Source organism: Cygnus olor, chromosome 3 (assembly GCF_009769625.2).
Source record: "Cygnus olor isolate bCygOlo1 chromosome 3, bCygOlo1.pri.v2, whole genome shotgun sequence".
In the NCBI taxonomy this organism is placed as follows: domain Eukaryota; kingdom Metazoa; phylum Chordata; class Aves; order Anseriformes; family Anatidae; genus Cygnus; species Cygnus olor.
Genome location: NC_049171.1, coordinates 21,153,095 through 21,178,671, shown reverse-complemented (window position 1 = coordinate 21,178,671; position 25,577 = coordinate 21,153,095). Strand labels below are relative to the sequence as shown.

The following is a 25,577-nucleotide window of genomic DNA, read 5'->3' as shown; positions in this document are numbered from 1 at the left end:
AGAACTATTGAGACATGTAACTGGAGAGATAAGGTATTTTTGAAAGATAAAGCTCAGTGAATACACTACATGCACTAAAAAAACAAGATAGATACGGGTGAATTCAACGTTAAACCCGGGACTGTAGCAGTACCAGCCTGTTTCAGAGTTCAACTTTTGTAGTTTACTTTTTTCAACAGATGTCCTGTGTACCCAAGGACTACTGTGCCTGATCTTCCATCAGATGGGTGCGACTGAAAGTCAGGTTCAGAACAAACTTTCAACTTACCCCAAATTCCAAACAGTGACAGCAGGGAATACAAGAGGAAATACCAGATTATTTGCAAAACAATTCTGGTCCGCGAGTACTACGCAGTGTAAGAGGCCTTCGTTATTAGCCCCCTGGTAACCTCCACCCCATCCCAAACAAAAGATGTCTGACATGAGTAGTTTCTGAATCATCCAGGGATGGAGGTCATTCAGGATGCTGCTACCTCCTCCTTTTACCCATAAAGATGATGAATCCACAGCTAAAGCTAAATGAATCTACAGTGATAAAACCTTTAAGGAAAGCATGAATTTTAAAATTGATGTTTAATCTGAGGTAACAAATTTTTTCATTTGGAAAAACCTTATGCAAATATTATGACTTATGAAAACTGTGATTTCCTTCTTAATGTTTAAAACCATCCATAAGCACAAATGCAACTATGTTAATTATAATCTCTCCTACAGGAACAAAATTCAACCAGTTTCTACAATGTAGAAGTTCTTAAATTGCTAAAACAGTGCTGAAATTGGAGTCTGGGCTCCTAAGCCACCCAGGTATTTCTGAATAGCATCTCTTCTCTAGGAGAAGAAAATAAATTCATGTTATAATAATGCTAGTAAGGAAACTATATTTTGTAAGCTGGGTGACTAAAATTTCAAATGAGATTGCTCAGAAAAAAAATGTCCTCTTGGAAATAGCTTCTGTATTTAAATTATTTTAGTAAATATCAGTAGTAAATGGTTACATTATCTAAAAGACCAGATGGAGATGATTAAAGCAAAACTTTCATTGATTTATCAAAGCATCTAAAGAGTCTGTTTCATTGTCATAAAATGAGAATGTACAAAAAACCCTGGGGCTCATCAAATTCAATGTTTTGTAATGTATTCAGATCCTGCAGTCATGAAAACCAAAGAAAAATCCTTACAAAAATTAGTAATTTCATATTCACAGTGTTCTTCAAAAAGTACACAGTAATAATACCCGAGATCATGCAGTGAACAATGAGGATCTAACAAAATATCGAACAGTTCCTCATTATGCGAGTACCAGGTGACCGGTTGTCAGAAGAGTGGTAGCTGGGGATGCATGAGACATACTGGGGGCTCGTGTGTACCATCCAGATCAGCTTTACATGGATTCTTCTGAAGAAGAGAATGCCCATAGCAAGAGATCTTGCTGGCAGCATACTGTCATATTTGATTTCATTTGGGAATCAGTGAACAGAGGCTAAATAGAAAATAGAAGGATGGGACTGGAGGGCAGGGTGAGAAAGAAGAGGACAGATGGCAACAACTTTTAAGAAGCTGTGAGGAAGAATAGGTACAAAGAAGAGGCAGAGGGCAGCCAGGGCTCAGATCAACAGGATTCCTCTGAACACACTGAAAGTCTCTCATTTAAGTGCTTCTGCTGGCTGGAAACTGACTTGTTTTCTGTAGCATTTCTTCAGAGGAGGCACCGTCAGTTTTGGTGCTCCCAAACTGAAGGGTATTGCCCGAGAATCACAAGCTTGAGTAGGGAACACATGAAGTACAGTGGCATTAGCTAGGCTCTGTTTTACACCACTTTCAGTTCCTTTCAGCATTTATTGCTAGATGGAGTCCTTGTGTTCTTCAACATAGCAGTTGATACACTTAAATATAGTATACTTTTAATTAATTCTATTTGTCTTATAACGGAACACTGACTTGAATTTTCCCCATTAGGGAAAAATTCAGTCTTCTATAAGTAAGAAATCAAGGAAATCAGGAAAAAGCTACCACCTCATTTATTTATTTTTTAATTTCTCCATGCAATTAGTTTGATAGGATCAACCTCCCATATTTTGTTTGGCTTGTATAAATCAATCTTAAAATTGTGTCCCCCACCTTACTTCACAGAAAACTAGATTTCACTATCTCACCAACATTTAGGTCTTTATCAATGCATTTAATTGCTTGAAAAACAACAACAACAAAAACCACACTAATAAGTACTTCAAATGCAAAATAATACCTCAATTCCAATTTCAAATCCACCACCAAGGCCAGCAATTCCTATTGCAGAAGGAGCAGACCAGGCTGTCAAGCAAAACAAAAAAAAAGTACAGAAATTTTACTATATATTAGAAGAAATACTTATATGGTTATTGCAGTTCAAAAATGCTAACAAGTTCTCCACTTGAAACTATATTCATACATACTAGAATGCAATCACACAATCACACTGGTTTATTCCACTGGTAGGAATGGAAGAAATAGAAATCCTCATTTAAACAAATCTCTATGTTACAAATTTATCATACAGTTGTCCATTACTGGACATAATTCATTTTTAAAATTAATTTTATACTACGCTTTTACTTTTCATATTTTAATACAAAGATACTGAGAGCATTTACGTCTGGCCAAAAATAGGTACAGAATTCTGAAAACAGCTTTCCAACCAGATGTTGTCAGCTACTAGCTTGTTTTATGTTACAAAAAGAAATAATGAAGAAAAAAAAAATATATATATAAAAGTTAGAAAAAGTTTTTCCTTTTGTACTTCATGGGAGAATTAAAATAACAACTTACAGCCATTAGGAAGACGAGCTAATACAATTCCACTTCCACCTCGAGCAGTAACTAAAAATCCAGCTTTGATAACAGACAAAACTGCAAGGCCTTTGGCTTTAGCTATTACATGGGCTGAAAAAGGAAAATCATTTATTAAGTGAAGTTTAAAGAAAGGGAAAAAGGAAACTTTACTTTTAACAGTTGTGATCACATAACAGTCAAATAATGAAAGCAAGAGCTCAAAGAAAACTGCAAGAAAACTGGACTAACAATGATGACACCTCCACTCCTCAGTCAACCACACAGCTAGCACTGCTTTGATCTCTGCACTGCCACAACTGCTTCAGCTATCCTGGTTAGCTCATGCAGAATTAGCTCGCTTATTGCCATGAACACTGTCTGTGAGTACCCTTGGCAAGATAACGAGGCAGTGAATAGTTGACAACTAATGTCTCTACAGATTTTTGGAGGAGTGAGGTCTGAATTTAAATCGGTGATACACAGCAGCCTAATCAGCTTATATCATTAGACAGCGTTTGTGTCAAAATATCATCCTGCAAGCCTTATTACAGGCCTCCTGGAACATAGTAGTTATAAATTCAAAGCCACAACTAGCAACACCTGGTGAAGGAAGACACTGGAAGAAACAGAATAACCATGGCAGAAATAAAGAGGACAGCAACAAATAACGGTGCTTAATCTGTATCAAAGGAGAAATGAACCCTGTTCTTTCCTTCAACTTCTTTTCATCTACGTAATTCTGATAAACACAGATATTCAAAAACTACTGCTAATGTTCAAGGTTCTCCTTATGAATGGAAGACACTCCACCCCAGAAAGAAGCCTTCCTCTGTGGATACCCTATGGCTATAAACATGCAAAACATTTTTCTCAACAAGCAATATCTGTCTAGAACCCAGCAAACTGAACCCCTTTACTTCCAAAATATTTTCACAGAAGTTTTAATGGCCCAGTTCTTCATTCCTTTCCAAGTTAAGGTTAAGGTCAGTGAAAACAGAGGGCATTGGTAAAAAGAGATTGAAATCAACACAGGTGAGAATTAGAGGTTTTAGTTGAATCAAAATGTGTTTCTCTACTCACGAGGTATGATTTTATCAGGTCCATTTCTGGAAGTTATTTCTGTAAATTCTCGCAATATTTTAGCTGCTTTTTTAGCTTCTGACTTCAAGTTGGAAGGTATAGGATTATTCACTATAAAACATGAAAGAAGTATATCTACGATCAGTTTAGGATAACAAAAATAAATCAGTGTAACTGTATGGGAAAAGTGACTACTGAGCAGAATCAATTAATATTATGCAACATTATAAATATCATTTTATGTATGAATAGCAACATTTCACCTGTAGAACTGCAAAAAAGAGGCCTTAAAGCAGATAAATATATATGTATATATATACACACACAAGTCAGTCCTGATTCTTGTATCTGCTAAAAACCCTCAAAACTCTCACTTAAAATCTTGTTTTCCTGTCTGGACATAACACCCACCAATTGCAAGTTTATCAGCAACAAATTGTCCCAATAGTACACATATACATTGTCAGACCAAAGGTCCACATGGCATCATGCTCTGTCTCTGAAAAGAATTAGTCATAGTATTCCAGTAAGAGCCCCACTGTTTTTCAATTTGAAAAAGAGACTGCGTGCATAGTAACTTGCAGTCAAAAGTGGCCTAGTTTTTGTAATTAGTGCTCCCTGAACATTCATTCACCTCCTCACTCTGGGCAACCTTCCCACCCAAAGCCATGAAGGTAAAGGCTAAACATATTTTGAGAGGAAGTCAATGAAGCTCAAGGAGCAAGTCAGCTCAGACTAAGTGATGCACCGAGCGGCAAGTTAGCAGAGTTTCTCTCCTGACTCTTCCGACCAGAACTGGAGTTACACATCTACTTTTCAAAGTGAAGTATATTCTTCTAGTATGTTCTGCAGTCAAGAAAGGACACTCCCAGAACAAGAGAGATTTTGACAGCTGAGACTCCCAACTACCCCGTGAAAGCTTGTAGCAATGCTTGGCTTTGGTAAAAATGCAACATCAGAGAGTTTGAAGTGACAGAAGTCATCACAAGGTTGTGCAAAAATATTGATCTCTGAGAAAATAAGGAAAGATGTATGGAATGCAAGAGTACATTGGGCTGTGATAACCAATGGAAGACATGCTAACTCTGCCTCCCGACCCCTTCTGTTTGTGTTCAGAAAGTTCAGATGATGGCCAAGTCTCCAAGTGTGGAGATTGGAGAAGGTAAAACTCTTAAGAGCTCACGACTTTCAGAAAAACTGTTGGCGCACGCAGTTTTCCCAGGCTGTTACTGCCCTAAAATTGAAAGCTGGCTTGCAGGAGTTCAGAAGGCATCTCTTCCTTGGTTCACCTGGCTGGAAACTGGCTGCATGGACCACAGCAAGAGAGGACAGCGCAGCGCAAGAGAAACATTAAAGGCTAATTGCTTTTGGTAGATGAACAAACTAGCTAAGAGGAAACGTCTCCATTACTTCTGTTCGTACTTAACATCATATTTTCGAGGTCAGAGGGAAAACGTTACCAGCATGTTGTAAGAAAGAAATAATATTTTTGATTTTGTATGTAGAAAGCATACAAAACGTCAATCATGACAAATGTATTGCAACACCAGTCTTCCCAAGAAGGCATGAATAACACTTTCAGCTTGCTATAACTTATAATTCATAAGTAACATTGCAACACAGTGCATGCCATTGCCTAATCAGGTGAATGCTTCTGTATGTAGGCTTTCACTTACTGTGTTTTGCAAGTCGAGAGGTCTTGATTTTGGGAAAGGTCACTTATGCAATCTTCCCCAGATACACACTTCATGGTACGGTTCAGTAAGATTAAAGAAAAATGAATTAAATGGAAGACATGCTTTATTTTAACTCTGGTAAAAGGGACAGTTGCATGTCTGGCCATGCCAAACTCTTAGCAAAGTCATCAAGACTTTATGAAAATAACAGGTGTGCGCACTGATAATTGGAGGTGAAAAACATTACAGAGCAAAACCAAGCATTAGCTTCTAGATTATAGAGAAATAAAATATACCTCTGTGCTTCTTTACTATTCTTTATCTTTACATGCATTTCCTCCTCCCTCCACCTCGCTTCTCCTTGGCCAACCTCAGATTTTGGCAGAACATCTCCAATCTGCTTCTCCTTAGCTCCAATCAGGGAAAAAAAGGCTATTTCAAGCATATTAGCAGAGAAACCTCTCTTGTAAATCTCCTCCCCATGTCTGTCTACTGACCAAAAAAAAAAAAAAAAAAGTTTTCAGATATCTAAAAGTCCGCAAACAAGAGACAAGTTAAAAAAAACCACCACTTTTCCACACACATTTTCGGATTCAGAATTGCTTCAGGAAGGCCTTATGGTTACCAGAAAAAGCGTGTGTGTGTTTACATGCACACAAGCATTACTGTTTAATTGAAGACAATTTAAAGCTGAACTTCATGAGCCAGCAAAAGTAATACTGCTACCACCTCACTGTCTCTTCAACTCCAAATAAAGAATCAGTTTCAAAATCTTATTGTGGTCACATCTTTGGGTCAGGAGGGAGGACATCAAAGCAACTATTTCCAACGTTTACTTTGAATGTTTTACAAGATACCTAGGCTGACTCCATGACTCCTGGTGTTTTATCTATTTGCACAACTCCAGTGTGATCCTAAACATTTTATTTCCAGATGCAATCTTTGGACTGAAAAATAGCATTACCTGAGCAAACTGAAAATTGTGGATTTCTACTCCTGTTTCTCTAAAGGGGTATTTTGTTGCCACATGTTGTGGGGTTCCTCTATTGCCAGGGAATAGAGGAGATGGAGAGAGATTCCTCAGCCAGCCATACACTGGCTTAATTCCCATCCTCAAAACCCACCAGAACCATCACTGTTCCTTTACTTGCTTCCATAACATTATGCAGATACTAAGGAACTGGCAGGATGCCTACGGGGGTCTCAAGGAAATGATGAAAAAATATTTGCTTTTTAAACAACAAATCACAACCAACCAATCCACAAACTCACACCCTGACTTTAATTATGGATAATATCATGCTTGGTGAAGCCTGGCTGGACTCCCATTTTTATAAGATTGCTTGCACCAGGCTGCAACGCCATAATCAAAGAAATCTGATCTTTTATCGCTGAAGGAAAAGGGAGAACTGGCTCTCCCTCTCAGGCAGTGCCACACTCAAGATTGTGTTGACAGAATTCAAGATTAAATATGGAAACTGACAATAACTAACCTACAAACACAGCTTTTCTTGGCTAGGTATATAGCGTGGATGAGGCTTTACTCTTACTGTCAAATTATAAATGTATCAGTTTCATGAAAATTTGTCCAAAGCCAAAGAAAATTAAGCATTTGCCATTAAAAAAAGTGGAAAAAAAAAGTCACACAAATATGTCAAGGACAATCCAAAGCTAGTTATTTACTAGTTTAGAAAAAGTACATGGAAGTTTGCACTATAAAAGATTTGTGCTTGCCATAAAATACAATAGAAATGATATGAATCAAGACTATATGGAAGGTTAGGAGCAAAAATCTTGATTTTTCCTTATTTTAACTGCTGTCAATATTTAATTTAATAAACAGTCAAAACCATAACGGGGATTTCTGTGACATGAAAAACAGTTTAAATTTCAGTTCACATATTAAGCTGTCCTCCTCAAGGTTACATTGTGATTTGAACAGAAAGATTCTTTTCTTAAAACCTACGTAAACATCACCATAATTTGTTGAACTACGGAAGTTATAGAAATATCTGCTCTTTAATACAAATACTGTATGAAATATTTAGGAGCAAGCAGAAGCTCCACGTTCAGTTTATCCCTCCAGTAACGTAAGGAATAATCCTGTACCACTGTCTTCACTATTAGCTTTTAAGTACGCATATGTAATTGTCTGTTTTGTATTCAACCAGTGCTCAGGAAAGAGGTAACGAGAAGCAATGAGGCAATAATGTCTATCAGGAGGATACACTGAGTGACGGATTTGGAATGCCGTGACCAGCAAATGCTCAACTGGGAGCAAGCTTCATTTACACTGCTGCTTGTTGTTGAAGGGAGAAGATATTGAGCATATGTGAGTCAGCAACACAAAGCCCCATGGGGGAATATCACACCAAAATTGATTAACTGCTTAATTTGTAAGCTGATGAGGCAAGTGCGTCAGCCTCTAATTTACATTCTGACTAACAGTAATAATGTGTTCGCTGAACATTTGGTGAAATTATCTGAGCAAGGTGTAATAAAGAATAAAGCCTTTTTACTTAAAGGCTAGAACTAATTCTGATATAATCAAAATTCTGCTGAATATGAACAGATGAAATAAAGCTCGGTGGCATTATAAGAACCCGAACATCAAGAAGTAGTTTCAAAGGAGACTGACAATAAGTATAGACAAAACCTAGCATGCAGATTTCATACCCAAGTTGTCCATGTACATATGAGCTTTGAAGTATTTTGACAGAAGTAATTTTTACTTTTTGTTCACAAGAACAATTAAAAATAATGGCACAAGTCTCATGCAGTAATTTTGTCTTTACTCTCACTTCACTGAAAAGTTCAGAAACAGCACAAGAATAAATTAAAATACAGCTGATTTGCAAAATGCCCATGGTTAGAGCAGTAGCATCAGCCCCAAACAGCAAGTATGAACAAAGAATGATTAAGAGCATTCATAAACATGACAACAAGTCAAGAAAGGTTTAAGGCAGACATTGTAGGGGAATGAGAAACCTGAAAAGCAAGACAGAGCAGTGTTGGAGAAGAGCCTAAACAAGAGATTTCAACTCAGCATTACAATTAGGGAGATGAATGTCATTTTGGTTTCACGAACATGTAACATTGTGGTACTGTGGTCGCCAGCTCCAGCCTTGGGATTCACCTGGTAACACAACAATGTGCAAGACGTGCACTGTAAGCATTTTGTATAACCCAAGAAAAAGTGAGGTGGGTTTAGAGCAGTGGCCAAGAAGCACGTAGTAATTGGCAGACTATTAAATGGATCTCTGTCAGTCTCCCTCCACTTACTGCTTTCAGTACTGAAAGCCAATGGCACACAGCAAAGAAGCCCAGATCAAGAATCAAGAAAAGATCTGCAGAGTCCAAGGAGATGGTGATAGAAGCTGAAAAACAACCTGGAGAAAAAGGATGAAATAAAATAAAGGCAACAACTACCACCTTCAGTTGGGAACCACCAGGCTTCAGCTGTCAGAGCCTGAGCTCCAGACTCCTGGTTTTGGAGCCAACAGCAAGAGGCAGAGGTTGTTTCCTTGTGAGAATCCAAGGCACATGAAAGAGGAACGCTTCAGAACTTGCATCATCCTGCCAGGAGGCACTACTGGTGCGGCAGAAGGAATCTGAGAAAGTGACTGAGGGAATGAGAAAGTAGCAGCCACTGACAGCAAGGTTAATGCTAATTGTGTATACCGTATAATTCTGTCAGAGGCATTTGGAGAACAGTAAAGGAGACAGAAGACATCATGTAAGGTGATGGAAACAAAGCTGAAAGGTAGAAAACAGGCCCTCTGCACAGTGAAGACTCTCTACTGATCTCACGCACTTGTTCCATGCTCCTTACAACTTGGATTCCTGAAGTCTTACCCATTTTCATGCAGCTCTGTTCCTCAGGAATCTTAATGTGAGCATTCAGTGCTGTGTCAGAGACAGTAAGAGTAGGGCAGGGTACCAGTACATCGGCAGGAACCACACGGCCTTGCAGAGCTGCGCTAAGACTGGAAGGCCAATGTGTGCCTTCACAACCTTAGGGGGTTTTGTACTATATGTTTAATGAAACTACTCTTTCTCCCTTGATATGAAACAAGACATTAGCCAATGACCTTTCTTAAAGCAAGGCAAGATTTATTTGAAATGCAGTAACCGCATACAAGAACACATCCAACAATAAGCTTAGCCTCTGCACAGGCTAGCTGAATAAATAAAATGGTATGAAACGTGATAAAAGTATTTATATGCTAGCTATGTTAGTATCATCACGTATAGTGCCCAAAAGAATACAAGGTTTTTTGTCAGCACCAGCAGGTATCTCTGACCATCCGCCTTTTCAAGCTTGGCTATCAGTTATGTATGCACTCCTAGGGCACAGGAGCTCTTTTTTTCTTTTTCCCCTATGGAATCTCCACTTTGCTAATGTTAAAAAAGCATGCACACACAAAAAAATCATACCCAGTTTCACCATGTGGGTATTTTTGTTTCTTTTCTTCAAGAGGAAAGGACTTCACTAATCCAAACATGAAGTGTACCACTTAATGGGTTATCAGTCCTCAATTCAACTTTGGACTAACTACTTCCTTGAGAAGAGTCAAGAAACGTGAAAACAAGAAAAACAAACAAACCAAACCAAACAAAAAAAGATCAAACCAATACACCTATAACACACAGCCACCCACATTATCAAAAACATTTGATGAGTTTGGTTACCAGCAGTTTTGGTACCAAAGTCAGTTTGGAGCATCCCTAATCCCCTCTCATCTCCTAGGAGGATAAACTTTGTGATGTGAGACGGAATATATATGGTTATTATGATAGTGACATAGCTGGACAAAAAGCTGGACAAAAGCTGGACAAAGCTTTAAAGAAAAATGTGTTTACTTTGTATATGCAAGATGCTTCAATAAGGTGATGCCTCCTTATTTCTAAGGAACTGTGATACATGAATAGTCACTAACAGCCTGAGGCACAGGTGAATCAGGTGATTTGTTCTGAAAAGCACTTAAGACATCTCTTCAACCCCATGGGAGGCAGAGCAGAAGAATGCCTGTAGCTAGAAATCTTCAGAAATCCCCATAACATTTAGCAATGGCAAGAATGCAAAAATCCTAAGTTCAGAGTTTTACAACTGAGTTGTAGGCTTGGCACTAGGAGAAAGAATAAATGAAAATGGTATGGGGAAGAAATCATAATACCTACTGACAAACTAAACACATTATTCTCTCGCAAGGAATACAGCTCTCGCTACATTTGAATAAGCTATTAACAGTAAATATAATCAATACAAAAGCTTTGTGAGCTGCCAGGTAGTATTCAGAGTGGTACTCAAAGTGGATAACCAGAACGAAGATGACTGGTTACATCAGACTTCAAGTTTTTACTTCTGAGATGCACAATGATCACAAAAAAGTACCATTTTTAAAAGAAAACAAAGATTGAATTGTTTCAAATATTTGATTAAGGCAAGCAGACAAAAAAATAAGAGGGAAAATGAAGGCAAAAAAATCACAAGTCAGTATGACAAATGTGTCTTCACAACTACGTCTATTACAACAAGGATGATTTTTCATCTCAGGAGAAGACTAAAACTACTAGAGAGTGTGTGTTTTATAACATGGTTTTAGCAGGCTAAATACTTAGACATGAAATATGAGACAATGCCACCCAAACAGGTAAGTCACTGAAATATGAAGAAAATGCACAGCACCTACATAGTACAGTTTATGCAGATTGTCTTCTATAACTCACCCGGGTCCAAAGTAGTATATCTCAATATTATTGTTTATGATTGATGTTAGGCTAATAAATTATCTGCCAATACCTGTTTCAACTCAAGTTGGTACACAAGACACCCTTCGTAAAGTCACTGAACACATAATATTTGCTCAAATTTAGCACCAACAAAGAAACATCAATTCTAGCCACTAAAGCTGAAGACACTGTATGAGCATTGCAACACCAAGTCAAGCCTTTAACGTGAGAATTTCCACAAGGATCAGGTGTTGAGAAAGACCAGAAGAACTGTGTTCCACCTAAAGTGTTAAAATAACATGAATTTAGTTGTCAGCAATACATAAGTAAAATAATTCTATCACCCTCAATTGAGGCTAAAGCAGACCAGGACATGATAAGCAGCAGCTTTCAGATGACAAAGAAACGATTGGCATTCTGTTTGTACAAAGACAGTCAGAAAACAGCGCTGGGATGCTCTACAACAAGCTCCAAAGACAGCTACCTTGGAGGCTGTCTGAGGCTGAAAAGAGAACTCTTCCAAGAATTTGTAGTACAAGAATTGCAGGCTTTTGTGCAAAACACACCACCACACCTAACCACCATGCCACCCAAGCCTTAGGAAACTGTCTAGCTGAAGCCCTGTTGGCAAGTCTTCACTTACACTAATTGTAATTTGTTTGATGTGTAAACAGTCAGTACCAAAGGGATTGGGGTGCTGCCCACCAAGCAAAATAAGTAGCAAGACTAATGCTAAACCAGAGCTACGAATTCAGTTCTGCCTGTCTCTCATGTTAAATGCAAGACTTGGTATGCCATGTTAAATTTTGATTGGGATTTTCCCCTTATCCCCATACCTGAATCCCAGCTTTGGCTTGCTAACTCTATTTTAATCACTAAGAATAAGCTTCCAGGCAATCCAAGGAGATAAGCAAGTATGCAACAAAGATTTAACTAAAACAAAGCTGTGCTTTTAAGAATAAACCCCTAAAACTCATCCTGTTCTTCTTCTAACCGGGGAAAGACACACAGAGAGAACAAAAATGTGGCAGACTCCAACTCCCATGTGCCCAATAATCCCATATGCTACAGTAGTAACCTATGAGAAACAAATATATTTGGGCACCTTAACAAAATTCAGACTCCTGCTACTTCTTGCAGAAGGTGCTTCTATCAATAAAACTATGGGCATCATTCTGTCCCTCATTTCCTCTTTCCATACATATCCCTAGGCACTCCTATCAATAACAAGTTATTAATTCCCACAATGAATATGAAGAGTTTCTACCATAATCACACAAGAGACAAGGAAAAAAGAATGGCTTTAAAAAAACAAAACACAAAACAACATGACAAGTGCTTGACATGTATTACTGAAGAATTCAAAGAGCCCTAGCTTAGCTAAGCTCCTGCATTGTCTTGCTCACAGTAGCGTTTTTATCCAGCTGAGTGACAAGAGCTTACGCTTCATAGGGCCCTGACACGACACGCTCTTTCAAAACAATGTAAAGGATGTGTTAAAAAGCTAAGTATAGAAAGCTCATGTCAGAGATAGTAACTCCTAGCAGTGCAGAACATTCATACAAGCCAAAGAACAACAGGGAACTTCATTCCAGTTCACTTCAAAGGTCTGAAGTCAGCATTGACTGGACCAGGTGGAGACCATGACTGTCCCGCTGCTGAGGGCTGGGAATGCAGAGCCTCACTTCAGAGTTAGGCACACCTACGTGTTACACACTCAGTGTGTATTCATACACTGGGTTTTACATGAAATCCAGAATTGGTTTTGGAATAGCTCAGTTGGAAGGGACCTACAGAGATCATCAAGTCTCAAGTGCTCGCTTCTATATACTGTCCCACATTTCCCCAACCCACAAACACACAGAAAGGTAGGAGGGAGGCATCTCTTTTCCAATTTTGACACCTCCAGACACCTCACTCAATGGAAAGCGTGAATAAAGGCTTCAGACAACTGAAACGGAAGAATTACATGGCTGGCTCTCCTCACCCTGCTCCCCTCAACGAGGATGCACCTGAGGCAGTACCACAGCCCCTGTGGCCCCAGGGCCCCTTTACAGGAATCACAGAATCATTGAGGCTGTAAAAGACCTCCAAGACCATCTGGTCCAACCATCCCCCCTACTACCAATGTCACCCATTAAACCATGTCCCTAAGCACCAGGTCCAACATTTCCTTAAGCATCCCCAGGGACGGTGACTCAACCACTTCCCTGGGCAACCTGTCCCAATGCCTGACTGCTCTTTCTGAGAAGAAATGTCTCCTCATCTCCAACCTGAACCTCCCCTAGCACAACTTGAGGCCATTCCCTCTAGTCCTATTGCTGGTCATCTACAAGAAGAGGCTGACTCCCAGCTCCCCACACCTTCCTTTCAGGCAGTTGTAGAGAGCACTAAGGTCTCCCCTGAGCCTCCTCTTCTCCAGACTAAACAACCCCAGTTCCCTTAGCCGCTCCTCATAGGATTTGCGGCGTTTCAGCCATGCTTTTGTGCTCCACCACCAGCCCAGCAGGAACAACACCGCACCAGGCGCTTCCCAAACCCCTCTCCGAGCGGGCTGCAGGGAGAAGCCACCACCGCCAGGGCTGTCAGACCAACCACACTGGCAGCAGCTCCCTGACACCTGGACCCCCCGGGATACTCACTCCTGCCCGCCCAGGACACCTCAGCCTCAGCGCCGCCGCTCTCCTCAGCGCCCCTGCCAGGGCGGCCCCACAGAGCCGCTCACCTGCCCCAGGTGAGGCGGGCGGGGCCGGGGCGGCCGCCCACCGCCAGCCTGCCGCCCCCGCGCGGGCGGGCCGTGCCCTCCCGCCTCCCCCAGCGCGCCTCGGTGCGTGTTTTTTGTTTTCACGGTTTGGCATTTTTTTTTAGGTTTTTCCCTCTGTTTTCTCTCAAATCAGGCAAAAAACGAAGCCGGCTGTTGTCGTAAAGCGAGGCGGCGCGACAGCTAGCGAGGGCCCCCCCCCGCCCGCCTCCTTCCTCCTCCCGAGCGGAGAAGATGGCGGCGGGGGAGGTGAAGTCCGTGCTGTTCGTGTGCCTGGGTGAGCGGGGGCGGGCGGCTGCGGCTGGGATCGGGGACCCGGGGCTGGGATCGGGGACCCGGGGCTGGGATCGGGGACAGGGATCGGGTACAGGCATCAGAGACAGGGGTCAGGGGCAGGGGTGGCCGAAGTCGGCGGTAGGGTCGACGTGAAGCCGGGGAGACACGATGGGGCCTGAGGTAAAAGAAGCTTGGTGGGGGGTGGACTTCGGTCTGTGCAGTTCTGGTCATCGTGAAAAGGAGTGAAAATAATAAAGTTTTCTTTTCTTTTTTGTTGTTTTGAAGAACTGCCTAAATGGAGAGGCAGGCAGCAGGTTAAAAGAAAATAAAAGCGTATAGCATGTTTTTAGGGTCTGAATCTCATTTCATGAGAAGTCATGGAAAACAACCATGAAGGGATCAGAAAGGGTTTGGACGCTTTCCTGAAGCTCAAGACAGTTGATTCCTAATGAGCATAGCGATCTTCTGCTTCTTCACAACCACAAATTGCCAACCCGACAGCGTGGATTACATGGCCATGCACCTTTCTGTGTACATACTTTCCCAAAACATCTGCTTGCTCTCAGAGATAACAAGCTAGATGGCTCTCAGCTCTGATCTAGCAGGGCTTTTAATATTGTCTGCCACCTAGCTTTTATAATCTTACTTATGTGCTCAAACTTGATCCCTGTGAATCCTTGGCATTTTGCCAGTTTCATTACAAAGCTATTGGCTAATACTTTTTTTTTTATTATTTTTATTTTTCATTTTTTACTAAGTAATTACAAGTTTCTCTTGTAATAAGAGAAATTGAGATTAGTCAAATAGCAAAACGAGTTTAGTTTAGTGAAATATGTTCCGATATTTACCTTACTGTAAAAGCTAGCTGTAGTAGTAACTTGAGGAAAAACATCCTTTAGATAAGGAATTATCAGTTGGTGTATGTTTGGGAGCCAGTGGCATACACAAATATCTCTGTATAAAAACATCTTATTAACATGCATTTTCCTCTCCCAACAGTATGTTCTAAAGACAGTGGCAATCTTTATAAAACAATTCCTATGTATCTCCAGGTTTGTAAGTCCGTGATGGTGATTTGCACTGTAATAAGTTGAGACTATCCAGTTGGGACTCTGAGCAGCCATCATTAACAGAAGATAATTTAGGTGTAGAGTGATCTATGATACTGAATTTGAGGAAAGGATGAACAAATCAAAAAGGGCTGATGTTTACAAATTGAAATTTTGAAAATAAATGTTGCAAATATCTTTGAAATTTCCTCTTTTGTGCTACAGGGTTATAAAAAATACAACCTAGTGGTATGTGGCATGTGACATACAAGTTAATAGACACGAAAAGCTCTTCTTTTTTTGCGGTCAAATAGGTATTTCAGTTAAGATTAGAAGGCAACTTGTGACTTCTTTACTCCAAAAAGTTTGCTTAACATTTTTTAATTAGTCTTGAAAAGCGATGATTATGTCTTAATAGTTGTTCCCCCCCCCAACTTTTGATTAGAATAACCTATGGTTATTGCTGAAAAGACTATTAAGTAGGTGTCTTGAACTGCCTTTACCTGTAGTATTCTTTGCTAATTAATGAAGCGTATTAATTCAGATGTTCTCCCACGTTCAGCAAGAGCAAATCCCCAAAAGTACAAGCCTTCATGAAAAATATATTTTCTTTCTACATTATTTTGAAAGAAGCCTGTTATTAAAATATCCATTTACTCTATTCTTTGTAATGAGATAAGCAGATATTACACAACAAAATATAATGTAGTTAATGTGCATAATTACATTAATGATAAGAGTTCCTCATCACTAAGAAATAGATGGAGAATCCAGCAGCATATTTAATTACAGAATACGAAAAGGCACCTGGAAATACATATATTTTTTTCATTTAAGGCAAAGAATTAAAATTGGAGGTGGACCAGAAAGCAATTTTCTCTTTTTACACTTACGTAGCTCATCTAATTAATGATTGAGCTCTAGAAATGAACTTAATATGATGCCATGTTATATAAGTTACCCTGTTTGTGACTTGTCCACTATAACATAACAAGCTGTATGGGCGTCTTAGACCAGAAGCTGGTCTCCATGCATGGAAGAGCAGTTACTAGACAAATGGTTTAGCAAAGTGATTTTGAGAGTGTCCAAAGGTTGACAAAAAAAAGAAGCTGGTGTTTGTTGTGTATCACTGAGTATGAATGCTGCCATCAGAAATTGCATAACATCTTTTCTAAAATGACAGTGAATTTATTGGGTATGAGGAAATGACACTTCTCACAAAAAGATTTGAGTTTCCTGATTCAGTTGTCACAACCCAATATATACTTTTAAATATAGCCAATGAGAAAGCAGTAGCTTTGGTAAGCCATCAAAGAGGTCCTAAACAGCTGCTTTCATGAGGGTTCTTGGTGAGCTGACAGAAAGAACTAATGCAATTTTTGGATAAAGAAGAGAATGTTAGATAGAAGTAAGGACAATACCTTACTTCTGCAGTAAGATAACTGTTTAAATACAGTGTCTTGTTTAATCTGTTTCAGAGTGATACAGGAGAACTGGAGAGTTGAAAGCATGGTCATAAAAGCCATCTTAGAATATGAAAATAAGATTATGGTGTAAGCTTAAAAACGTTAGGAGTCAGATTGTTGCGAGTAGGTGCTTATGTTTTGAGAACTTACTCGTTCTGGGGAGCTTTTAGCTTGTGAAAAGCATATCAACCCAGTAGTGTCTGCAAATAGGCTTGACTGCAGAAAAGATAGAGTGACACGACTGGGAACCATGATGAAGTTCAGACAGGGATTTGAGTACATAATGGCACAGAGTAGGGAAGTTTTAAACACTTGTTGCTGAGGGAGGCCTGATGGTAAGTTATTGGATGATGCAAATTACATTAGGAAGTAGTATGATAATGGCTTAGATGAACTGACTACACATGGAGTTGAAAGCGGGTTTTTAAATGTGGGAGGATGAAAGCTAGTAAAACTTCTTCCTTTGTTATTCCATCTGCTGTTTGTAACAGAAGAGAAGAGCATCTGTTCACATTTGGGGAAGACAAAGAACGTGAAAGAGAGAGCTGAATAAGGAACAATGAAGATACAAAACAGATTGAGAGAGTAGATTGTAAGATCGGCAGTTTGTAGAGATGAGCAATGGGCCTGAGCTTGAAATGCAGTCAAGTTGTCATTCATGATGGGAGAAGTGACACTTCTATGTCTGTACAAGAATAGATGAAAGGTTAAGTCATGGACTGGAATAAGAACTCAAAATTGAACGTTGGTTTGGCTAATAGGCAGTAGAAGTCTTCTTGTCCCTGGGAAATGAGTGAGAAAGCATGAATTTGTAAAAGTAGTCAACAAATGGTTCCAGTACTGATTCTGTAAATGAAGTTTGTCTTTCACCCTTGAATCATTATGTTTGATGTTTATAGGATTTATTTAAATGGTAAGGCTCTTTCTGGGTACCTTGGGTACTACCTGATGAGATTGAAATTTAAAAAATGAAAGGAGAAGATAGAGATTCAAAGAACTTCAGTACCATTATCTTATACATAAAAAAGCATGATTAGATCAGTTAGAAGGAGACTGATCAGTGAAGGAAAAAGGAATACCAGAGGAGAAGACTGATAAAATTGATGCTAAGGAAGGAGTAGATAACATTTAAGGAAAATATGTTTTGAGTCCAAGGAGGAAGGTAATCCTCCTTTGAATCTTTGTGAATCTTTTCCCTTCGTTCCACAATTATGACAGTCAAACTATAGCTTAGGAAATATGGTACATGTGCAAAGAACCTCAGTAAAGACTGAAGAGACAGTAGTGGGGTGCAAAACTGAATATAAATGGATAGAAATTATCCTGTGGGAAAGGGGCGATGACTGGAAAATCAGAATTGTGGTTTGTATCTGTCACAATAAGGCTTAACGTCAAAGATGGGATGAGCTATAATGTCACAAGGAGTAGCACAGATAAAAATAATTTGTTAGGATGAAAATAATATTGCAGAATATAGGGAGAAGAGAGCTGTTAAGTCAGTTTGAGATTCTGTCCATAGTCCCCATGAAGACACTTGAATGGTGACAGTGATTCTGCAGTAGTGTTAATAAATACCTCTGGTAATACCTGGAATGTGTTGTCATGGAAGACATAAATTTTTAAATTACAAATTAAGCTACAAGTATTTAATAAATTATGTAACTGTAGTTCCTAGGCATTGCTAGAAGTATGGTAATTATATATTTAATCATGTTTGTGTTGCCATTTGTGATGATATCTGATGTGGTATGATCAAAGATATTCAGACATTTATTTTAAGTAGTAAGCACATTATAGAAGAGTGAAAATGATTTGGAACAAGTCAGAAGGTGATTCAAGTCAGGTAAAGGAGAAGGTTAAACAGAAAAATCTGTGAAGGTTTTATTTCAAAAGTATCATTTTGAAACTCTGGAAATTACTGAAATATTAAGCATAGTAATGAAATTTACTGATCGTGCACAGTGACACGTTATAATTTGTACAAAGGAAAAATAACATACAGGAAGAACTGAATATCCTCAACAGCTTGTGTAATGGGAGCAGAATGTAATAGTTTGGAAAGAAGATTTAAAGGTAATCTGTTGGAAGCAATGGAGAAAAAGAGGGAATGGGCAAATTAGAAGTGGGGACTATGACCACAAATTTGATACTCATGAAGGAAGCAGATGTGATCATAGAAGTTGTCTTAGGTTGTTTTCAAAAGAACTAAGTAAATATTTTGGGACTTTTTTTTTTTTTTTTGTCTTTTGTAAGCCTAATCGTGTAAAAAAAAAAAAAAAGAATCTTGGAATATCATTGGTTTTATTTGCCAGTATTTGGGAATTCAAAATTATTGAATTTATTTATTTAAAGTTGGCTTAACAGGAGCAATTAGATAAGGGTAAATTAATTTCAAAAGGAGGCCAGGAGCTCGGTTTGTTTAGATTAGCACAACTGTGCTTGACAAGAGCTGTGTATCTGCTGAAGGGAAGAAAGGTTTTTAAGCTACAGAGTGATGTTAACCAAGATCAAATGAGCATTGACTTCCAAGTCTAAATATTAAGTGGGGATTGGAAAGGTTCTGGCTACTGCAGGAAATGAGTTTCTGGAGCAGCCTTTTAAGATAGATGATGCTTTTAAAAGAGAGACTAATGTGTTTATAAGAGATGTGGTGCCGTATATGCCCGCGGTATCAGAGGATTGGACTCATTGACTACAAAGGTTCTTTTCTGTCTTAAGCTCGATGTTGCCATGTTCCATTCCTCTTAAAGTTATAGTTTAATGCTTAACTCATTCAGTTAAATTAAGTGAATATTTTTTTACTTACCACATTCTTTATCATTTTTATAATAAATACTAATCTCTTTTCTCACTTTATAAATGCAAACAAATTTTAACTCTTTTATTTTTCTTTCAAGACCAATTTAGTTTCCTTGCTTGGAATAAGCTAGTTCAAGTAAAGGAAACAGTTTGTTTTCCCCGGAAAAAGATTTGCCATCAAAATTCATTTAATTCATTCATTCGTTTTGGTGTACTCTAAAACTTTGTAGTTTTACTTCCCACCTACTTTTTTTAATAGTTGGCACGACTGACAGCAAGTTCTTTAATGCCCAGGTCATAGCAGCTTCTTCCTCTTTAGTAGTGAAATATCCACCTTGATATTTTGTTGAGTGCTTGATCTGTAAGTCTCTTGGTGTCAGCAGTTTAGTTCTGTTTGTGGGCATTTCATTTTTTTACTCTTTGAAATTTGGAAAGAATTTAATCAGTAGCAGAACAGTGATGTTTGTGATTGATTTTTTTTTAAGGTATAGAATTGAGTGCTACCATTTGTGATATTTCATAGTTACCTGCTCAAAAGTCAGCTATGAATGGAGTCATATGGACTATCATATTCTTTGATGGAAAGTGGAAGTTTGTATGATTTATTATGGATGTGGATAATATATCAACTCTAAATATGCATCTAGTTTCTCGTATGAAAGGATCAAAAGATAGGAAGTTCAAGTAACAGTCAAATAGTTTTATATATTTATTTGTTGAGATGTTTTTCTTTCTTCGAAGAGTATTTATTTTTGCATGCAGGCTTGAGAGGTCTACATTAAATGGTAAACCCAGTTACATACAGCTTCAGCAGTGGAGCAGAAATACTTCGGACCTATTATTTTTTTTATTGAGCGCTACTTCATTGTTGAAATAGTTTTTTTCTGAAAATAAGGTCAGATCAATTGGCTGGTGTAATTGGTGGCCATTGGAAGGCAAGACTGAGTTTGTATTTATGTAATAAATACAGGTACCTTAACTGTTCATTGGTTGATTGACAGTACTTCAGCTTTGCCATAAGTTACCGTTCATTACTAATCCTCCATATTTTGGACAAAAAGAAAAAACAAAAACAAAACAACACTGGAATATTTCTTTTCCTGAAGTGTGTTCAGAGCTTGTTTGATTGATTTCTCTTTTGGGGGTGGGGAGTGGGAGTGGAATTAGTATTTGGAAGCTGCTCTTGTTGAGGATTCAGTTTGACCTGAAGTGACTTCGCTTCAGTGGTCAGGAGGATTTCTGCTACACATTCAGTTCACTAATTTGGTTCCATCCTGGCGGTGGTTGTATTTTGGAATTGTCCAAAAGGTTTGTGTTAACAGGTGGGTAGTAATGTAAATATTTGAGGCAAATACTTATAGATTCTCCAGTAATGCATTAGTTGTAATTCGTCAGTATGGAAGAATGTGATTTGCTATCATTCAAATTTTGTAATTTTGCCTGCCTTTTGTCTTCTGTGATCACAGAACCTCTGTGAAGGAGGAGAAAAGAGAAATGTGCTTACACAATACTCCTCCTATTCATTTTAACAAGTTGTATGTTTTCATATAATAATATGTGTTTCAAGAGACTGATGGATATTATGTTTCCACTCCTGCAGAATCTGAGTTACAATAACATAAGCAATCCACATTCTAGCCAAGTAAATAAAAATCTTTCATCTGATCTGTGCTGACAAATCCACGCAATTATTGATTTTTTTTGTATTGTTTTTAATCATCTAAAATTCTACTTTGATCTCCTGTTTCTATAGGAAACATTTGTCGCTCTCCAATAGCTGAAGCAGTTTTTAGAAAACTTGTAACTGATGAAAAAGTTGAAAATAAGGTAAGCTGTTTATTCCTGTTCTTGCCTTTGAAATAACTGTCTTGTAGCCAGTTAGTACAAATATAAGCAGTGTGAAAGGAATCATAAAAATGTAAATTTGTTTTTCTGTAGTGGAGGATAGACAGTGCAGCAACATCTACCTATGAAATAGGAAACCCTCCTGACTATCGAGGACAGACTTGCATGAAGAAGCATGGCATTACCATGAATCATATTGCCAGGCAGGTACTGTACTTTAATTTTCTTTAAATATGTATATGTATTTGTTTTGTTCTTACAGTGGATGACAGACAGTGCTGCCGTTTCAGACTGGAACGTGGGGCGCTCCCCAGATGCAAGGGCTTTAAGCTGTCTAAGAAATCATGGCATTGAGACAGCACATAAAGCACGGCAGGTAGAAGAGAGTATATTTTCTTTCTTGTTCATACCCATGCTTTCTTTAGTGCTAACCATTACATTACAGAAGTCGTTTGACCAGTGCATGGTTAAGCATCAAACAGTAAATACAATGTGCAGTTTCTTAAAGGACTCCCAAGTGGCCTAACTCTTGCAGTTGAGGTTAGTGAATTTCTTGTTAAGTTTCATTGGAACTATAACTATGAAACATTGGAGCAGTTTTTCCATTAAAGAAAAATCCTACATTCAGGTGTTTAGTATGATGGGCATTTTTATGAAACGTTTTTTGAATATTATTAAAAAGTGGACTGAGTCTAGTAATCTGTGATGCTTCTTTCAGCAAGGAATTGAATTTTAGCAGGTCCAAAAAGAAGCAGAATACCTGTTCACCCATCATAAAAAGATCCTGCTCTTGCGTGAATATCTTTATGCTAAGGCACTCAAACCCAGGATAAATAGTACAGTTGGTGGTGACTTAGAGGAAAACATACTCTTGAAACATTCTTAAGTCAAAGACAAGTTTTTTCCATAATGAAATCCTCTGTTTTACCAAAGCTCATCTCAGTTTTCATTAACAAAAAGTTTAGTTCCGTGTGGCACTCCGGAGAGATGGAAAATAAACGTGCCCGCATCTATTTAAATCATTCAGACACTCAAATAAATGCACATAACTTACTTGAGTGAACTGTTCTCTGGATACAAGATATTCCTTTAGGGCTTCACCTTTACTTAGCTTGAGTTTATGTGACTACTTCAACTACTGACAAAACGATCAAGTAGTCTTGTTATTGTCTTTCATTTCTGATCCCTTCTGAATTTTACCAGACCTTCCTGAGGTCATATTTACTTTCTTCACTTTCAAGGACTGCATGGTTAGTTCTTTAACTTTTTAAAATAAATTCCCTCAATTAGTCAATTGCTCTCTGCTGACCTTTGCTGATGCTAATCTTTGTTATGTAATAATGCAAACAGGACTGAGCATAATACCATTCCAGATTTTTAATGTTTAGCTATTAGAATAATTAGTAGGAAAGGCCTGATGTTGTGATCTTTTCCTGGTTCTGGATTTGTTATTTATTAGTGCTTACAAACAGCATTGTTTATCATTATGCAAGCTAAATGGTACTCAAACTAATCACTCAGTGTTTCAGTCACAGTAGTGCAACATGTTTGTATTCTTAAAAGATGAGACTTGGAAACTTGAGAACTGTTCTTAGGTATTACTAGAGCGGTCTGTGGGCAGTTAAGGCACAGCAAAGCATCCAAAAACATCTGATCCTCTTGCTTCGAAAGAACTCGGAGGAGAGGGAATGAAAACACCTTAATGAAGATATTTGTTTATATGTCTGGCAAATGAAAAGGTTTTTGAAGTAGAAGAGCCTGAAATGTTAAATATGCAAGGAAGGAAAATTAAAAAGAATGAGACAATAAATAGAAAGACTAGCAGGATGAAAATTTGTGTAAAAACATCCCAGCACAAACAGCTCCTTTTATTAAAAAGTAAAAATACAAAAACTGAGTCCCTGAACTGCAAGTTAACTGTTCATTTTGCACTGATGTTAACTATGTAACTCCAGTATTTTTTTCAAACTTCTGTCAAATAGTCTCTGCTGATACTCCAAAATGGGTAGAGCTGACGTGGTCTTGTAGTACCTCCAGAAAGAGAGGGACTCAACAGCGTAAAGTATGGCTTTGCAGAATGGTCAGGTTAGTACAAGCAGAAGTGTATTTGTTTTGCTTGTAGAGACAAACTCAAGGGTAGAAATATGCGTATGATTTTGTTGCTTCAGAACAGATTGAGAAAGATTTAACCTAGGAGCTGCAGAAATAGAAAGGAGGGATTTTTCTTCTCTCATATCCAAATACTGTCAAAAGATGACTACCTCGTACAGTTATCTTCTTCATTCCCGTGGAAAACTTATCCAGTGAAAAGCACTTTCCTTCATGTAATTTTGTGCATAATTATCATAATTATGGATCGTATCTCTTCTTTTAATCCAATAGCTACCAAAAGAGCGATTTATATAAGATAGAATGTTAAACTGGTTACATTCTACATAGGTGATGTTCATTACAGTGATTGTTCAAGCAAACTTTAAATGAAAAATGAAGTATAAATATATATATGTATATATAAAATGTTAACATTTTAGTTGATGGTATGTTGCTGTCTGTTTATGCACCCGTTGAAATTCTCTAAGCTCGTAGTCTTCATGCACAAAAGTGATACGAATTAATCAGTTTCACTTCCATTCATGCTGAGGTCAAAATTGATTTCAGTATGACTCATATCGAGCATTTGCCTTAATTGTGAAACTGAGTTTAGAGGAAGGTTGTATTAAACATTGTTTCACAGCTGGATAAATTTGAAGACTACTGCATCTCTCTCTCTCTCTCTTTTTTTTTTTTCTTTTTTCTTCTTAAGGCAGAGAAAAGGAGATTACCCTTCTGAAAATAAAGGCAAATGCTTAACAGACAAATTGGAATGATCATGTGTTTCTCTGTTGATGGTCTTTAATAATGGTTACATGTATTTTTTTGAACGTAAAATTACTTCTGTGTAGTTGACTGCTTGAGCTTGCCACTACTTCTCAAAAATGCATGTTCATTTTTACTGCCTCTTTAGGTCCTTCCCCAGAAATACCAATTTTCTGTAGTTTTGAGGAATATCTTCATTTCATCAGTGTTTACTGAATTATGCTTTTTGTATCTGATATGTCTGGAAGAGCACAAGCTAACCAGTAGTAATCCTGTTATTAGGGCTGCATTTGGATCTGTGTTAGTGCTCATTCATAGAGTAGTAACTGTCATGTTTTCAAAGTATACAAAGATGGGGAAGTGTGGCAGGTGTGTTTTACCTTTGATCTTTTTTTTTTTGTAATTTTTGCCTGTGTCTGCACTACAAATAAATCTATGCCAACAACTTATTTTCACAGGGGCAGTGTTTAGCTGTGTAGAGCAACCAGAAGAAGCTTGTAGAGATTCTGTTAGAGTTGCCAGGAAAACAGAGCTATTTCTACTGTAAAAATATTTTCTTAGGTCAAAGGCACAGCATGAATACAGCAAATATTTTTACTGTGGTAATAAACAAGTCTGCATTAGTTTTCACCATTAACCCTTTCTTTTCAAACGCTCCTCCCTTTTGCCCCCCTTCAGTTTTCTTGGTGTGAAATGTTTCATTTATGGCCTAGTCTACTGATAATTTCTGCAAGTCTTTTCTTATGCCCTATTATGCAGCAGTATTTATTTGCTGTTAACACATAAGTAGGTGCTTTCTCTGCTGTTTTTTTTCAAATATGTAAATATTTTTTACAAGTTAATATCATATAGGATAATATGTCAGTTCTCTTGCTTACTCATTTCTCTAGCCCATTCTTCCCAGAGACATCTGCCAGAAAAACCTGTACTGAAGAAACCTTCAAAGTTTTTCGTTACAATACTACACCTAGGACTACGCGTGAAATGCAGTCTTTAATGTGAACTCTTTATAGATTTTATTCCATTTATTCTTCCTGATCATGGAAGTATTAATAAAATAGCTACCTTACTTTCGTGTAGGAAAACTTGTAGAAATGGATAAATAATCATGGCAAAGTATATTTAAAACGCCTAAAATTATTGTACAAGTTGATGAAGGATGTGCAGTTTTACTCCTTATGTGTCTTCTTTAATAAATCAGAACTACAAAACTTGAAAATACTTTTTC

At 38.1% G+C, this 25,577-nt stretch overlaps 2 protein-coding genes and 1 long non-coding RNA gene across 7 annotated transcripts in view; 2 read left to right on the top strand and 1 right to left on the bottom strand.

The window, feature by feature from the left end:
• Positions 1–14,056, bottom strand: part of SH3YL1 (SH3 and SYLF domain containing 1) — a 43,616-nt gene extending 29,560 nt beyond the window's left edge. The window contains exons 1-4 of one of the 2 annotated variants that reach the window (XM_040551794.1): positions 13,940–14,056; positions 3,889–3,999; positions 2,806–2,919; positions 2,246–2,310 (exon numbers count right to left, since the gene is read on the bottom strand). In XM_040551794.1, the coding sequence (XP_040407728.1) occupies positions 2,246–2,310; positions 2,806–2,919; positions 3,889–3,999; position 13,940 (291 nt within the window). In that variant the 5' untranslated portion in view covers positions 13,941–14,056. The remainder of the gene's footprint in view (positions 1–2,245; positions 2,311–2,805; positions 2,920–3,888; positions 4,000–13,939) is intronic. The other variant, XM_040551795.1, reaches the window with a different exon arrangement.
• Positions 1–25,577, top strand: part of ACP1 (acid phosphatase 1) — a 38,327-nt gene that overhangs the window by 8,826 nt on the left and 3,924 nt on the right. Inside the window, exons 2-5 of one of the 4 annotated variants that reach the window (XM_040551803.1) lie at positions 6,758–6,764; positions 14,285–14,335; positions 21,402–21,475; positions 21,587–21,700. In XM_040551803.1, the coding sequence (XP_040407737.1) occupies positions 14,293–14,335; positions 21,402–21,475; positions 21,587–21,700 (231 nt within the window). In that variant the 5' untranslated portion in view covers positions 6,758–6,764; positions 14,285–14,292. Of the gene's footprint in view, positions 1–92; positions 98–6,757; positions 6,765–13,944; positions 14,032–14,176; positions 14,336–21,401; positions 21,476–21,586; positions 21,701–21,755; positions 21,870–25,577 lie in introns of those variants that run through there. The other 3 variants (XM_040551802.1, XM_040551800.1, XM_040551801.1) reach the window with 3 other exon arrangements.
• LOC121067381 lies at positions 21,877–25,562 on the top strand. Its single transcript, XR_005818270.1, has 2 exons — positions 21,877–23,578; positions 25,254–25,562. It is a non-coding gene; the product is annotated as an uncharacterized LOC121067381 (long non-coding RNA).